The 15416-nt window shown below is 39.1% G+C and overlaps 1 protein-coding gene across 1 annotated transcript in view; it reads right to left on the bottom strand.

Annotated features, from left to right (window-relative positions):
* LOC110504354 (low-density lipoprotein receptor-related protein 1B) overlaps window positions 1–15416 on the bottom strand; it is a 422565-nt gene that overhangs the window by 54846 nt on the left and 352303 nt on the right. The window contains exon 58 of the mRNA XM_036965026.2: window positions 14051–14173. Within this exon, the coding sequence (XP_036820921.2) occupies window positions 14051–14173 (123 nt within the window). The remainder of the gene's footprint in view (window positions 1–14050; window positions 14174–15416) is intronic.

Here is a 15416-nt window from a genome sequence, read left to right as displayed (position 1 = left end):
GTATATATAGCTATTCTACTGGTGCCAATATTTGACTGTAGGGTGTCAGCAAATATAATGAAAAGTTTACCTTATTCATCTATGGCAAAGATACTTATACTGTATGTTTCCCCTTTCATATGTGTCTGGTGTTAGCTAGTTACTGGCTAGCTAGGTCTTCAGCCAGCATAGAACAAAATGGGGTGAAGGGTCGTTCAAAACTCAGACACATTTGTCAAGTCAACACATCCGTCAGTGCTGCTGTGAACCGGATTACAAGAGACATGCCAAACAGGAGATTTATATATAACAAAATCCATTTTTGATGCAATTCTATTATAAAGACAGTTGTGGCTTTACCAACTTGAACCAGCCCTGAAATTTGAGCAGTGAGGTTAATTTCTCACCACCTTGTCTCAGCTTGTTCCAGGTTGAAGGAAATCCCAACATGACATTGTGCATATGTAAAGAATTTGTTGTGAACCTTCCATCCAACAGAATAATCACTATATCCTAGGACATTATTCAGGAGTGTGCAACATTTCAATGTTAGATAGACATAGATTAACCCATGTTGTAGTTTATCATGCAGATTTGTCAGGACATCGTAATTTCTGAAGCTCATTCTGAAATACAGATGTAATTTCTGTCCCAGGGGATTGCACTGTGTGCAAGTCTTAAAATTTAGACCCCAATTATTTAAATTAGGTGTTAGCAAAAACCTGTAAACTCCTGCGTATAAGAAAACTGTGGCTGTCATGACTACATTTGCTCTCATGTACTGAACAAGATTCTGAATGTTGAAGGTTAATCTCCTTGAGTTGCCTCTCAAGTGGAAATTACTTATTTTGTACAATTTTGTACAAAAGACTCATGCACAGATACAGAACCCCCCCCCCCCCCATTTTTTTTTGTTTGTTATACATATATTCAAAAAGTGTTGACATGTTTATGGTTTTGAGGCTTGGACATCTGGTAATTGCAGATCATCTGTCTAATGCCTTGCAAGGTGCGCGGAATGCATCAATACATGTCCAATGCTGTATTCATTTTATTTACTTTATACAGTGCATTCGGAAAGTATTCAGACAACTTCACTTTTTCCACATTTTGCTACGTTACAGCCTTACTCTAAAATTGATTAAATTACATTTTCCCTCATCAATCCACACACAGTACCCCATAATGACAAAGCAAAAACAGTTTAGACATTTTAGCAAATGAATACAACATTTTTAACAGAAATATCTATTTTACATAAGTATTCAGATCCTTTCCTATGAGACTCGAAATTCATCCTTGAGATGTGTCTACAACTTCATTGGAGTCTACATGTGGTAAATTGATTGGACATGATTTGAAAAAGGCACACACCTGTCTATATAAGGTCATACAGTTGACAGTGCATGCCAGAGCCAAAACCAAGCCATGAGGTCGAAGGAATTGTCTGTAGAGCTCTGAGATAGGACTGTGTCAAGGCACAGACATGGGGAAGAGTACCAAAAAATATCTGCAGCATTGAAGGTCCCCAAGGACACAGTGGCCTCCATCATTCTTAAATGGAAGAACTTTGGAACCACCAAGACTAATGGCGACACCTAAAGGACTCTCAGACCATGAGAAACACATCTGGAGGAAACCAGGCACCGCTCAACATCTGGCAAATACCATCCCTATGGTCAAACATGCTGATGGCAGCATCATGCTGTGGGGATGTTTTTTAGCGACAGGAAATGGGAAACTAGTCAGGATCGAGGGAAAGTTGAACTCAGCAAAGTACAGAGACATCCTTGATGAAAACCTGCTCCAGAGCGCTCAGGACCTCAGAATGGGGCAAAGGTTCACCTTCCAACAGGACAACAACCCTAAGCACATGGCCAAGACAATGCAGGAGTGGCTTCGGGAAAAGTCTCTGAATGTCCTTGAGCGGCCCAGCCAGAGCCTGGCCTTGAACCCGATCAAACATCACTGAAGAGACCTAAAAATAACTGTGCAGCGACACTCCCCATCCAACCCGACAGAGCTTGAGAGGATCTACAGAGAAGAATAGGAGTAACTGTTTTGCTTTGTCATTATGGGCTATTGTGTGTAGATTGATGAGGGGATAAAACTATGTAATCAATTTTAGAAAAGGCTGTAACGTAACAAAATGTGGAAAAAGTGAAGGGGTCTGGATACTTTCTGAATGCACTGTATATAAAAACATACAAACACACAAACATACATACATACACAAAGTATTTAGTTCTCCCACTTAAAAAAAGATGACAGAGGCCTGTAATTTTCATCATAGGTACATATGACATATGTACATATGACAGACAAAATTAGAAAAAAAATCCAGAAAATCACAGTGTATGATTTTTTTTATATATATATATATATATATATATATATATATATATATATATATATATATATATATATATATATATATATATATAAAAATATATATATATATAAAAATATATATATGTACACATACACACACACATATATATATATATATATATATATATATATATATATATATATATATATATATATATACAGTGCCTTGGTGCCTTGCGAAAGTATTCGGCCCCCTTGAACTTTGCGACCTTTTGCCACATTTCAGGCTTCAAACATAAAGATATAAAACTGTATTTTTTTGTGAAGAATCAACAACAAGTGGGACACAATCATGAAGTGGAACGACATTTATTGGATATTTCAAACTTTTTTAACAAATCAAAAACTGAAAAATTGGGCGTGCAAAATTATTCAGCCCCCTTAAGTTAATACTTTGTAGCGCCACCTTTTGCTGCGATTACAGCTGTAAGTCACTTGGGGTATGTCTCTATCAGTTTTGCACATCGAGAGACTGAATTTTGTTCCCATTCCTCCTTGCAAAACAGCTCGAGCTCAGTGAGGTTGGATGGAGAGCATTTGTGAACAGCAGTTTTCAGTTCTTTCCACAGATTCTCGATTGGATTCAGGTCTGGACTTTGACTTGGCCATTCTAACACCTGGATATGTTTATTTTTTAACCATTCCATTGTAGATTTTGCTTTATGTTTTGGATCATTGTCTTGTTGGAAGACAAATCTCCGTCCCAGTCTCAGGTCTTTTGCAGACTCCATCAGGTTTTCTTCCAGAATGGTCCTGTATTTGGCTCCATCCATCTTCCCATCAATTTTAACCATCTTCCCTGTCCCTGCTGAAGAAAAGCAGGCCCAAACCATGATGCTGTCACCACCATGTTTGACAGTGGGGATGGTGTGTTCGGGGTGATGAGCTGTGTTGCTTTTACGCCAAACATAACGTCTTGCATTGTTGCCAAAAAGTTCAATTTTGGTTTCATCTGACCAGAGCACCTTCTTCCACATGTTTGATGTGTCTCCCAGGTGGCTTGTGGCAAACTTTAAATGACACTTTTTATGGATATCTTTAAGAAATGGCTTTCTTCTTGCCACTCTTCCATAAAGGCCAGATTTGTGCAATATACGACTGATTGTTGTCCTATGGACAGAGTCTCCCACCTCAGCTGTAGATCTCTGCAGTTCATCCAGAGTGATCATGGGCCTGTTGGCTGCATCTCTGATCAGTCTTCTCCTTGTATGAGCTGAAAGTTTAGAGGGACGGCCAGGTCTTGGTAGATTTGCAGTGGTCTGATACTCCTTCCATTTCAATATTATCGCTTGCACAGTGCTCCTTGGGATGTTTAAAGCTTGGGAAATCTTTTTGTATCCAAATCCGGCTTTAAACTTCTTCACAACAGTATCTCGGACCTGCCTGGTGTGTTCCTTGTTCTTCATGATGCTCTCTGCGCTTTTAACGGACCTCTGAGACTATCACAGTGCAGGTGCATTTATATGGAGACTTGATTACACACAGGTGGATTGTATTTATCCTCATTAGTCATTTAGGTCAACATTGGATCATTCAGAGATCCTCACTGAACTTCTGGAGAGAGTTTGCTGCACTGAAAGTAAAGGGGCTGAATAATTTTGCACGCCCAATTTTTCAGTTTTTGATTTGTTAAAAAAGTTTGAAATATCCAATAAATATCGTTCCACTTCATGATTGTGTCCAACTTGTTGTTGATTCTTCACAAAAAAATACAGTTTTATATCTTTATGTTTGAAGCCTGAAATGTGGCAAAAGGTCGCAAAGTTCAAGGGGGCCGAATACTTTCGCAAGGCACTGTATCATTGATGCAATTTCAATGTTGTTTGAGTAACTTTGTGTATCACCAAATTAGCTTGAGATGATTTTACTGCAACATTGGTCACTGCATCCAAGTTGCTTGACATAGGCATTTCAAAGAGCTGTCAGTCAAGGTGAGCTCATGAATATAAGCTCCCCGCCCACTCAGCCTGTCTTTTCAAACTTCCTGGTAGTTAGAGATGAGAGAAAAAGTACTTTTCAGAATGACTGTTCAGGACGTTTAAAAGACTGCTTCGTGTGAAAATGAAGGTTAACTCATGTGAAATGTCAAGAAAACACACTAATCTGATGAATCCACACAACATATTTGATCACCTTTAATCCTGGAAACTCTTTACCTCCCAACAAGAAAGTGTTGTTTGTGCTTGTTTACCATTTTGAAAGTACACCACAACATGGATGCCTCTGATGGTTCTTTAATGGCATAGAATTGCCTTTATGTGAAACACCCTTTATCCTCTGAATGGTCTTCAGAGAGAGGTTTCTCAGTATTTCAACCACCCACACATGAATCAATTCACACCTGCTGACTACAGACAATGAGCACAGAACTATAATCACCATCAAGATAAAAGATGTTAAGTATTTCAAACATATCTGAGCCAACATAATGGTGTTCTCTGTCTTACATTTAGGTGGGCTGGCTCCATTATTATGTGGATCTCACTGGAGGCGCTGCCTTTGGCTCTGACATGTATTCTGACTACAAATCACCTCTTGTGCCTCCGATTACCTTTAATTATGCTTTAACATCCTGTTGGAACAGAGTCAACGACCATAGGAGCACACGCTGGAGGCTTGCTAAGGGCTTGGAAAGGTAGGTAAGACCTTGGAAAGGTAGGTAAGATCTAGGATGTTCTGTCAGCACAATATAATTAAAAACAAAACAAAATTTAAGTGAGAAGTAGGCATTGGTCTGACGCCGAAAAGAAAGGAAATTGCCAGAGCAATGTTTAAAACAAGACAGAGAAAGTTGGTTGTTTAACCTAACAGAAAAGACAGAACAAATATTACAACAAATATTATGGTTAAACTCAAATATACTAATTGATTAAAAAAAAACAATATTCCAAAACAATGTTTTTTTTTATCAATTCGTATGTTTGAGTATAACCATATTTGTTGTAATATTTGTTTGGTATTTTCTGGTAGGTTAAACTACTAACTTCCTCTGTCTTGTTTTAAAAAGTGATATTTTGGAGATTATTTCATTTTCAAATAACCGAAAAACGGTAGAGTCTTTGTATAGTCTTGAACATGAGGTGAGACATTCTTACCAGTCTGCTAGAGAACCAGTTTGGATAGATTTGTTTTTATTGTGATAAGACACTCAAATGGTCAGACTTTTACAGATCAGTTTATCAAAATATTGTATTTTCATGGAATTATTTAAAAACCCTATTCACATGTATGACAAATGCATATTTTGCATATATTTACAGATAAAATGACACTTAAAATCAAAACGACACAAGATATAAAAAAAAGCCTCTGTAAAAGTCTGACTATAAGACCTATGAACCTGTGTGTGGAATAATGTGAATGTACGTCCTTGGAAGACTGAGAAAAATTAATTGGCGCTTTGAGTGTCATTTTGAGAAAATGGCCGATAAAGATAGGCTAATGCAATTAAAATGTACTTTCCATAAATATGACCATTTATGTCACATTAATTCAACTCTTATTCCTATATCACTTCTAAACTGACAAACATAAAATATACCTTTTACAAATACATTAGTACGTTTAATACATTTGTTTCAAGCAATAGAGCATATGCTTTGTATACTGGTCTGTTGGGCAAATATACAGTTTTGAGCAAATTCTCATATCACTTTGCTCAACTTGTCACTTACAAGGATTTTGTATGGCTGTTGAAATGTACAGAACATTAATCAGCTATGCCTGCCCCATATGTAAGGCCCCCTGAGTTGTTGCTGGTGCTGCTTTACTTTCTTGACTTTGTCTTTGGACCTGCGCCTACGCTTGGCACACTCTGTTGAAGCAGCATCATCTCTCACAACATGCCTCACATCCTCCTCTCTGATTGCTTCCAGTGTCACAAAAGTGCTGTCAAGCCACAATTTGTCTGCTTTTTTTGCCCACGAAGACAGTTTTGGGGCATTGCGACCATATTACAGAGTTCAGACATTCATTTGCATTCTGGGATCCTCCGTGCTGCATTCTTTTGAGAAGGTTATCAGTTGACATCCTATGATATAGAGGTACCATTTTCTGTGCAACCTCTCTATTCAAAAAAGTATGGCCTCCATGGTTTTTGTGACTGGGTGGATCTTCACCATTTTCTAGGGTTCGCTGGTACCAGCACCAAGATGATGAGCATCTACCGCGATTAGGGATTTTGTCTGTTGACATGGAATGGACAAGACCAGTCCAGATAGCATAAGTACAGCATAACCAAGTCCAAGTTCGTGGGCTAGAAGAACCATCCTCACATTTATGTCAAATGCCACATCTCCCCTTGAGCATTCCTGCAGCCTGGAGGAAGTGTAAACACTCCTCCTAAATGCATCACAATCACCTTCACAGTGTGCACATTCTATCATGACAGAATTACAGAATCCCTGGTTGGTGGGGTCTATAGTGATTTTCAGTCCAGTGTGTAGAAACTTAGGGCAAATTAAATAATGTACAAGTTGGTTTATTTGTGACATGTGGAATAAAAGCCACTGTTGGCTGGCTGGCTGGTTGATCGCTGCTAGCTGTCATCTTTGTCTAAACGAATTTCTGTCTCGACTTGCTGCTGCCGGCTACCTCCTTTTCCTCATCTACCTGTACTGGCACTGCCTGTGTATAGTACACATCACAATTTGGTTGTAATCCAAAGAGGTTGGAAAAATTATCTAGATCTTCTATGAGGCTGTGGAGGGATCCAAATTGTGGATTTAAAAGAAAACATGAATCATCAGCGTACCATGACGCCTTTCTTTTTAAGCTCTGGGATTTCTAACCCCTTAATATTATTGTTGGATTTGATTTTAATAGCTAACATATCGATGGCCGTAATAAATAGATATGCCGATAGTGGACAACCTTGTTTTACTTCTCTTAACAGTTTACTACTTTCTGAGAAGTAGCCATTATTTAATATTTTACACCTGGGGTAAGGATACACAACTTTAACCCATTGTATCACAGATTCCCCAACATGTAAATATTCCAGGCATTCATATATCAATTCCAGTCGTACTTATTCAAAAGCCTTTTCAAAGTCAGCTATGAATACCAGGCCTGGTTTCCCAGATTTTTCTTAGTGTTCTATTGTTTCCAGTACTTGTCCTTATTTTATCTCCAATGCATTGTCCATGTAAAAAAACTGTCTGATTAGGATGAATAATATCCGACAATACCTGTTTACTACTATGCGCTATGCATTTTGCATCACAACACTGAAGTGTAAAGGGCCTACATTTTCTTTAAATGGGCTGGATCTTTACATTTACTACTTGTGTCCTGTTTCAGTAATAATGAAATCAGACCTTGTTGATGATCTGATAATCTACAATTATTATAGGAGTGGTTAAAACATGCTAATATCAGTCCTCTGAGTACATTAAACAACAGTTTGATGTACCTTAACTGGTATGCCATCAAGCCCTGGAGTTTTCCCCGACTTAAAGCTTTAATTGCATCAAGAAATTAATCCCAAAAATGTTTTTGGGTAGAATTTCTATGTTGAATATTAAAAAGGAATTTGATGCACTTTTCCCTATAGTCCATACAGTTTGCTATATTTTTATAATATATTAATCTTTCTTAAATAAGTTCCTCCATTTCTTTTAGTTTTTCCTCTAACGTATTCTATGCCTCTATTGTACCGTTTTTATTGCTATCCACTGTACTGTTGGTCCCTCTATTGGTCCCTCTATTTCCTTTGTTAATATGAATTATTTTGACCTAAATTGCTTTTGTTTTAAAAGATCAGTATTGAATTGCATAGCACATTTAAAAGTGTCCAACACAATAAGGGGATCTGCTGTAAAAACGGTAGATTCTATAGGAAAAAGTCAGCTATAAATGTTTTCGTCCTGGTTAAAATTAAGCTGTCAGCCAATAGGCTTCAATTAAATGTACAAATCTGTTTATGGTCCAATAACATATTTAAAATAATCCATCTACCTTGCAGATCTGTTTAAACAATTTGCTAATTTGGATCAAAATTATTGTTAATTAATGTCATCAACCCTTTTGAGTTTCTTTAACCATGGAAGAAGTATATTTTGCCCACCTCAAATCTTATTCCACAAAACCTAATCTAAAATTGTACAATTACAACTGGCTATAATTATTTCACCATTTACCATAATGAGATACAAGTGTCAATTATATTTATCATAATATATGTTTGTAAACTTACCATAACAAATTACCATAATGATTGAGTGTCCATATACTGTAGCGGTAGCATAGTATTTGCATTGCTACTGAGTAAACCTCCAATTGTTCTCCACTATTCCACCCGATAAAACCTCCCTCCATCCAAAGTTGGATTGTCTGGCAGACCATCCCTGTCCACCTCTATCTTAGGGCCTTTCGGATATTGGGACCCATCCTTTATTGGGACCCATACCACACAACAGTAGCAGATAAACTGACAAAATAATTTCCAACACCCTCACCTCAAGTGTAAACAGTTATTTTAAAAAATATATACAGTACCAGTCAAGTTTGGACACACCTACTCATTCAAGGGTTTTTCTTTATGTTTAGCTATTTTCTACATTGCAGAATAATAGTGAAGGCATCAAAACTATGAAATTACACAAATGGAATCATGTAGTAACAAAAAAAGTGTTAAACAAATCAAAGTAGCCACCCTTAGCCTTGACAGCTTTGCACACTCTTGGCATTATCTCAACCAGCTTCCTGAGGTAGTCACCTGGAATGCATATGAATTAAAAGGTGTGCCTCGTTAGAAGTTAATTTGTGGAATTTCTTTCCTTCTTAATGCGTTTCATCCAATCAGTGTTGTTGTGACAAGATAGGGGTGGTATACAGAAGATAGCCTTATTTGGTAAAAGACCAAGACCATATTATGGCAAGAACAGCTCAAATAAGCAAAGAGAAACAACAGTCCATCATTACTTTAAGACATGAAGGTCAGTCAATGAGGAATATTTCAAAAACTTGAAAGTTTCTTCAAGTGCAGTTGCAAAAACAACCAAGCGCTATGATGAAACTGGCTCTCATGAGGACTACCACAGGAAAGGAAGACTCAGAGTTACCTGTGCTGCAGAGGATAAGTTCATTACAGTTACCAGCCTCAGAAATTGAAGCCCAAATAAATGCTTCACAGAGTTCAAATAAGGGACATCTCAAAATCAACTGTTCAGAGGAGACTGCGTGAATCAGCCCTTCATTGTCATGGTTCCACCAGTCACCAGAGGGCAGCAGAGACATTAACAAAACTCAGGTGTGTCCTATTTACTCATTATGATTTCCCTGTTAAAAGAGGTGTGTTTTCTGTTGTCCTTTGCAGGGCTCAATTTTTTTTTACCGTGTGTGGTCGTTTCCTGAGTGAGTTTTTGAGATTTAGTGTTTGTTGTTTGTTAAGTGTACTGTGATCCTGCGAGTAAAGTATTATGTTTATCCTTAACCACTGACTCCTCGTCTGGTCTCTTCTCTGATCCAGGGTCCACCTCACCATGTCACATTCATGGTCGATTAGCTGCAAAGAAACCACTCCTACAGGACACCAATAAGAAGAGACTTGCTTGGGCCAAGAAACACAAGCAATGGACATTGGACCGGTGGAAATCTGTCCTTTGGTCTGATGAATACAAATTTGAGATTTTTGGTTTCAGCCACCGTGTCTTTGTGAGACACAGAGTAGGTGGATGGATGATATCTGAATGTGTGGTTCCCACCGTGAAGCATGGAGGAGGAGTTGTGATGGTGTGGAGGTGCTTTGCTGGTGACACTGTGTGATTTACTTAGAATTCAAGTCACACTGAAAAAGCAGGGCTACCACAGCATTCTGCAGCGATACGCCATCCCATCAATGTTGTAAATGATTATTGTAGCTGGAAACGGCAGATTTAAAAAGAAAAATGAAATATCTACATAGGCGTACAGAGGCCCATTATCAGCAACCATCACTCTGTGTTCCAATGGCACGTTGTTAGCTAATCCAAGTATATAATTTTAAAAGGCTAATTGATCATTAGAAAATTAGCCTTCTTTAGACTAGGTGAGTATCTGGAGCATTGGCATTTGTGGGTTCGATTACAAGCTCAAAATGGCCAGAAACAAAGAGCTTTCTATTCTTGTTCTGTGAAATGAAGGCTATTCCATGTGAGAAATTGCCAAGAAACTAAAGATCTCATACAATGCTGTGTACTACTCCCTTCACAGAACAGCGCAAACTGGCTCTAACCAGAATAGAAAGAGTGGTAGGCCCCGGTGCACAACTGAGCAAGAGAACAAGTACATTAGAGTGTCTAGTTTGAGAAACAGACACCTCACAAGTCCTCAACAGGCAGCTTCATTAAATAGTACCTGCAAAACACCAGTCTCAACGATAAGAGGTGACTCCGGGATGCTCTTATGTCCAGTGCCTGTGTTCTTTTGCCCATCTTAATCTTTTCTTTTTATTGGCCAGTCTGAGATATGGCTTTTTCTTTGCAACTCTGCCTAGAAGGTCAGCATCCCGGAGTCGCCTCTTCACTGTTGACATTGAGACTGGTGTTTTGCGGGTACTATTTAATGAAGCTGCCAGCTATTGGGCTCCGAGTGGTGCAGTGGTCTACGGCACTGCATCTCAGTGCAAGTTGCGTCACTGCAGTCCCTGGTTTGAATTCAGGCAGCATCACATCCTGCCGTGATTGGGAGTCCCATAGGGCGGCGCACAATTGGCCCAGCATCGTCTGGGTTTGGCATTGTAAATAGGATATGTTCTTAACTGACTTGCCTGGCTTAATTGGATGACATATCAAAAATGACCTGACTCTTATTTAAGTCTCTGCCAAACTTTTGACTGGTACTGTATACAGTGGGGCAACAAAAATATTTAGTCAGCCACCAATTGTGCAAGTTCTCCCACTTAAAAAGATGAGAGAGGCCTGTAATTTTCATCATAGGTACCCTTCAACCATGACAGACAAAATCCAGAAAATCACATTGTAGGATTTTTAATGAATTTATTTGCAAATTATGGTGGAAAATAAGTATTCGGTCAATAACAAAAGTTTATCTCAATAATTGTTATATACCCTTTGTTTGTCAATGACAGAGGTCAAACATTTTCTGTAAGTCTTCACAAGGTTTTCACACACTGTTGCTGGTATTTTGGCCCATTCCTCCATGCAGATCTCCTCTGGAGCAGTGATGTTTTGGGGCTGTTGTTGGGCAACACGGACTTTCAACTCCCTCCAAAGATTTTCTATGGGGTTGAGATCTGGAGACTGGCTAGGCCATTCCAGGACCTTGAAATGCTTATTACGAACCCACTCCTTCGTTGCCCGGGCGGTGTGTTTGGGATCATTCCACCCCCATGCTTCACAGTAGATATGGTGTTCTTTGGATGCAACTCAGCATTCTTTGTCCTCCAAACACAAATTGAGTTTTTACCAAAAAGTTATATTTTGGTTTCATCTGACATTCTCCCAATCTTCTTCTGGATCATCCAAATGCTCTCTAGCAAACTTCAGACGGGCCTGGACATGTACTGGCTTAAGCAGAGGGACACGTCTGGCACTGCAGGATTTGAGTCCCTGGCGGCGTAGTGTGTTACTGATGGTAGGCTTTGTTACTTTGGTCCTCTGCAGGTCATTCACTAGGTCCCCCCGTGTGGTTCTGGGATTTTTGCTCACCATTCTTGTGATCATTTTGACCCCACGGGGTGAGATCTTGCGTGGAGCCCCAGATCGAGGGAGATTATCAGTGGTCTTGTATGTCTTCCATTTCCTAATAATTGCTCCCACAGTTGATTTCTTCAAGCCAATCTGCTTACCTATTGCAGATTCAGTCTTCCCAGCCTGGTGCAGGTCTACAATTGTGTTTCTGGTGTCCTTTGACAGCTCTTTGGTCTTGGCCATAGTGGAGTTTGGAGTGTGACTGTTTGAGGTTGTGGACAGGCGTCTTTTATACTGATAACAAGTTCAAACAGGTGCCATTAATACAGGTAACGAGTGGATTGACAGAGGAGCCTCTTAAAGAAGAAATCTTGCTTGTTTGTGGGTGACCAAATACTTATTTTCCACCATAATTTGCAAATAAATTCATTAAAAATCCTACAATGATTTTCTGGATTTGTATTTCTCATTTTGTCTGTCATAGTTGAAGTGTACCTATGATGAAAATTACAGGCCTCTTATCTTTTTAAGTGGGAGAACTTGCACAATTGGTGGCTGACTAAATACTTTTTTGCCCCACTGTATATAACAAAAAATCTTGCATATCTTAATTTATTTCCACAATTAACAAATAATATGTGTAATAATGGAGGCAGTTCATACGAAGTATTGTTACCTATAACTAGGATAATTACATATTTGGCAAGCAATTATTATTTTGGCAAACAATTATTGGGATTCATCCTGTATTGTTCCTAACATCATTACCCCATAGCAACAGATGTGCCTACTTCTTAATTAAAATGTTAGGTTAAGGTTAGTTATAACATTACCTATAACCCAGGGGTCTATTTATAACATAATTGTCTAAATTGCGTTGTCAAACAATGCCAAAGAAAAAACATTAATATACGTAGAAAAACCCTCATCCTTTCCTGTAAGTCTAAATATGGTACTGCTATATCTAAAAGAAAATCAAAAATCACAATTTTCCATGCCTGAAAAGAGAAGAAACATATGCTCTTCATTTAACGGGGATTAACTTGCCTTGTAGTACATAAGCACAAATCCCCAGCTTTGCCTTCTCCCTGTCTTCGGCATAAAATTAGTCATATTGTTAGGCTATTGCTAGACTATCAACCACATTAGTCACTGTTCTCTTAATTAACCCCCATGCTAAAACTACAGATCTATCTCAAACCCTTTAGCTGGTTCTGAGCTGTGGCAGGGTGGCATGGTGGTGTTGACAGTGTGGAAAACAAGGACTACTGGGTCAGTATCCAAAATGGCATCCTTTTGACCAGAGCCCTATCAGTCCTGTTCAAAAGTAGTGTACTACATAGGGAACAAGAGTATCATTTGGGACACAGTCTGGGTGTAATTGAGCTGAATGAGCCTCCTGCCCCCCACACACTAATTCTAATGAGTTGAGAGAACGGGGAGCGACGGGGCAGCCACCAGGTGTTCCTGTGACGTCTGCGTGTTCTGGGCTCCAATCCCATGACCTGAACGGACCTCCATGATTAAGCCAGAGAAAAGCTGTTATGTTACAGACCTGTTGCGTTCAGCTAATTGTTGTATTGTTAATAGGCATTGATTACAGTGTTCCCTCACTGTTTACTGTCTCAGTGAATGATACAAGTCCATTATGATGCCTGCCTATAAACAGGATGAAATTAATCAATTATCAACTGGGAGCAATGACATTTACAACCTCTAAATCCATTGAATTATGCATCCCAAATGACACTCTATTCCTTTTATCGTGCAGTACTTTTGACCCGGGCCCATCATTTTGACCAGTGCTATATAAGGTATAGGGTACCATTGGGACACAACTGAAGAGTGAACTAAGTTCATTCACACCACAGTGTGCACTGCAGGATGATCCTCATCTACATTAAAGAAGCCAGCTGGGCATGAGAGGATGGTGAGAGGGAAATGGGGCATGGGGCATGGGAGCAAGCTCTCAGGGGTAAAATGGCATAAGGTAGGTAGCATATGGTAAGGGCATTCAGGGGCATTGACGAACCCCCTAGCAGCAGTACCTTAAGGTCACTCCCATTGAGTCTCATTCTGTTGATCCTCCGTCCACTGGGTCTGGAAGAATCTATCCAGTAGATGAACTCCTTCTTGTAGTCAAAGTCTATGTGGATGATATTGTTCAGGCCCTGTAGATACAAGAGAGAAATTATTAGATTCAATTGACATTTATTGTCCTAAAAAAGGAAAATCTTGATACAAGCCACATAGAAACATATGCAGGAAACAAACAGTAAATAGTCAGACATTAACAATTCCCCTATGAACCAAATCTACATATACAAGAAGCTACACGAAATTGTACATAAAGGGTAAATGCTACCTGAAGCACTCTTTTCACAAGTTAAATAGATTTATGAATTGCAATTGAGTGTAATTCAGAATATAAGCAAGATTTAAAAGCAGAAGAAAGACTAAGTAAAAGCTGTGATTAAGTGGTACGGCATCATAAAATTGCTTCAGTAATGCAAAGAACAGTAAGAAAGTAGAGTGCATTCGGAAAGTATTCAGGTGCCTTGATTTTTCCCCACATGTTGTTATGTTACAGCCTTATTCTAAAATGATTAAATAAAAAAAATCCTCAATGTACACACAACACTCCATAATGGCAAAGCAAAAACAGTTTTTTTTTTCATTTTTGCAAATGTATAATTTTTTAAAAACATAAATACTTTATTTACATAAATAGTCAGACCCTTTGCTATGAGACTCGAAATTGAGCTCAGATGCATCCTGTTTCCATTTATCATCTTTGAGATGTTTCGGCAACTTGATTGGAGTACACCTGTGATAAATTCAATTGATTGGACATGATTTTGAAAGGCACACACCTGTCTAAATAAGCTCCCACAGTTGACAGTGCATGTCAGAGCAAAGACTAAGCCATGAGGTTGAAGGAATTGTTCTAGAACTCTGAGACAGGATTGTGTCGAGGCACAGATCTAGGAAAGAGTACCAAAACATTTCTGCAGCATTGAAGGTCCCCAAGAACACAGTGGCCTCCATCATTCTTAAATGGAAGAAGTTAGGAGCAAGAAATTGAGCAATCGGTGGAGAAGGGCCTTGGTCAGGGAGGTGACCAGGAACCTGATGGTCACTCTGCCAGAGCTCCAGAGTTCTTCTGTGGAGATGGGAGAACCTACCAGAAGGACAACCATCTCTGCAGCACTCCACCAATCAGGTCTTTATGGTAGAGTGGCCAGACGGATGCCACTCCTCAGGAAAAAGCACATGACAGACCACTTGGAGTTTGCCAAAAGGGACCTAAAGGAATCTCAGACCATAAGAAACAAGATTCTCTGCTCTGATGAAACCAAGATTGAACACTTTGGCCTGAATGCCAAGCATCACGTCTGGAGGAAACATGGCACC

The sequence above is a fragment of the Oncorhynchus mykiss genome, chromosome 3, assembly GCF_057628025.1.
Source record: "Oncorhynchus mykiss isolate SJ-2025 chromosome 3, ASM5762802v1, whole genome shotgun sequence".
Classification (NCBI taxonomy): domain Eukaryota; kingdom Metazoa; phylum Chordata; class Actinopteri; order Salmoniformes; family Salmonidae; genus Oncorhynchus; species Oncorhynchus mykiss.
This window is presented reverse-complemented; position numbering and strand designations above follow the sequence as displayed.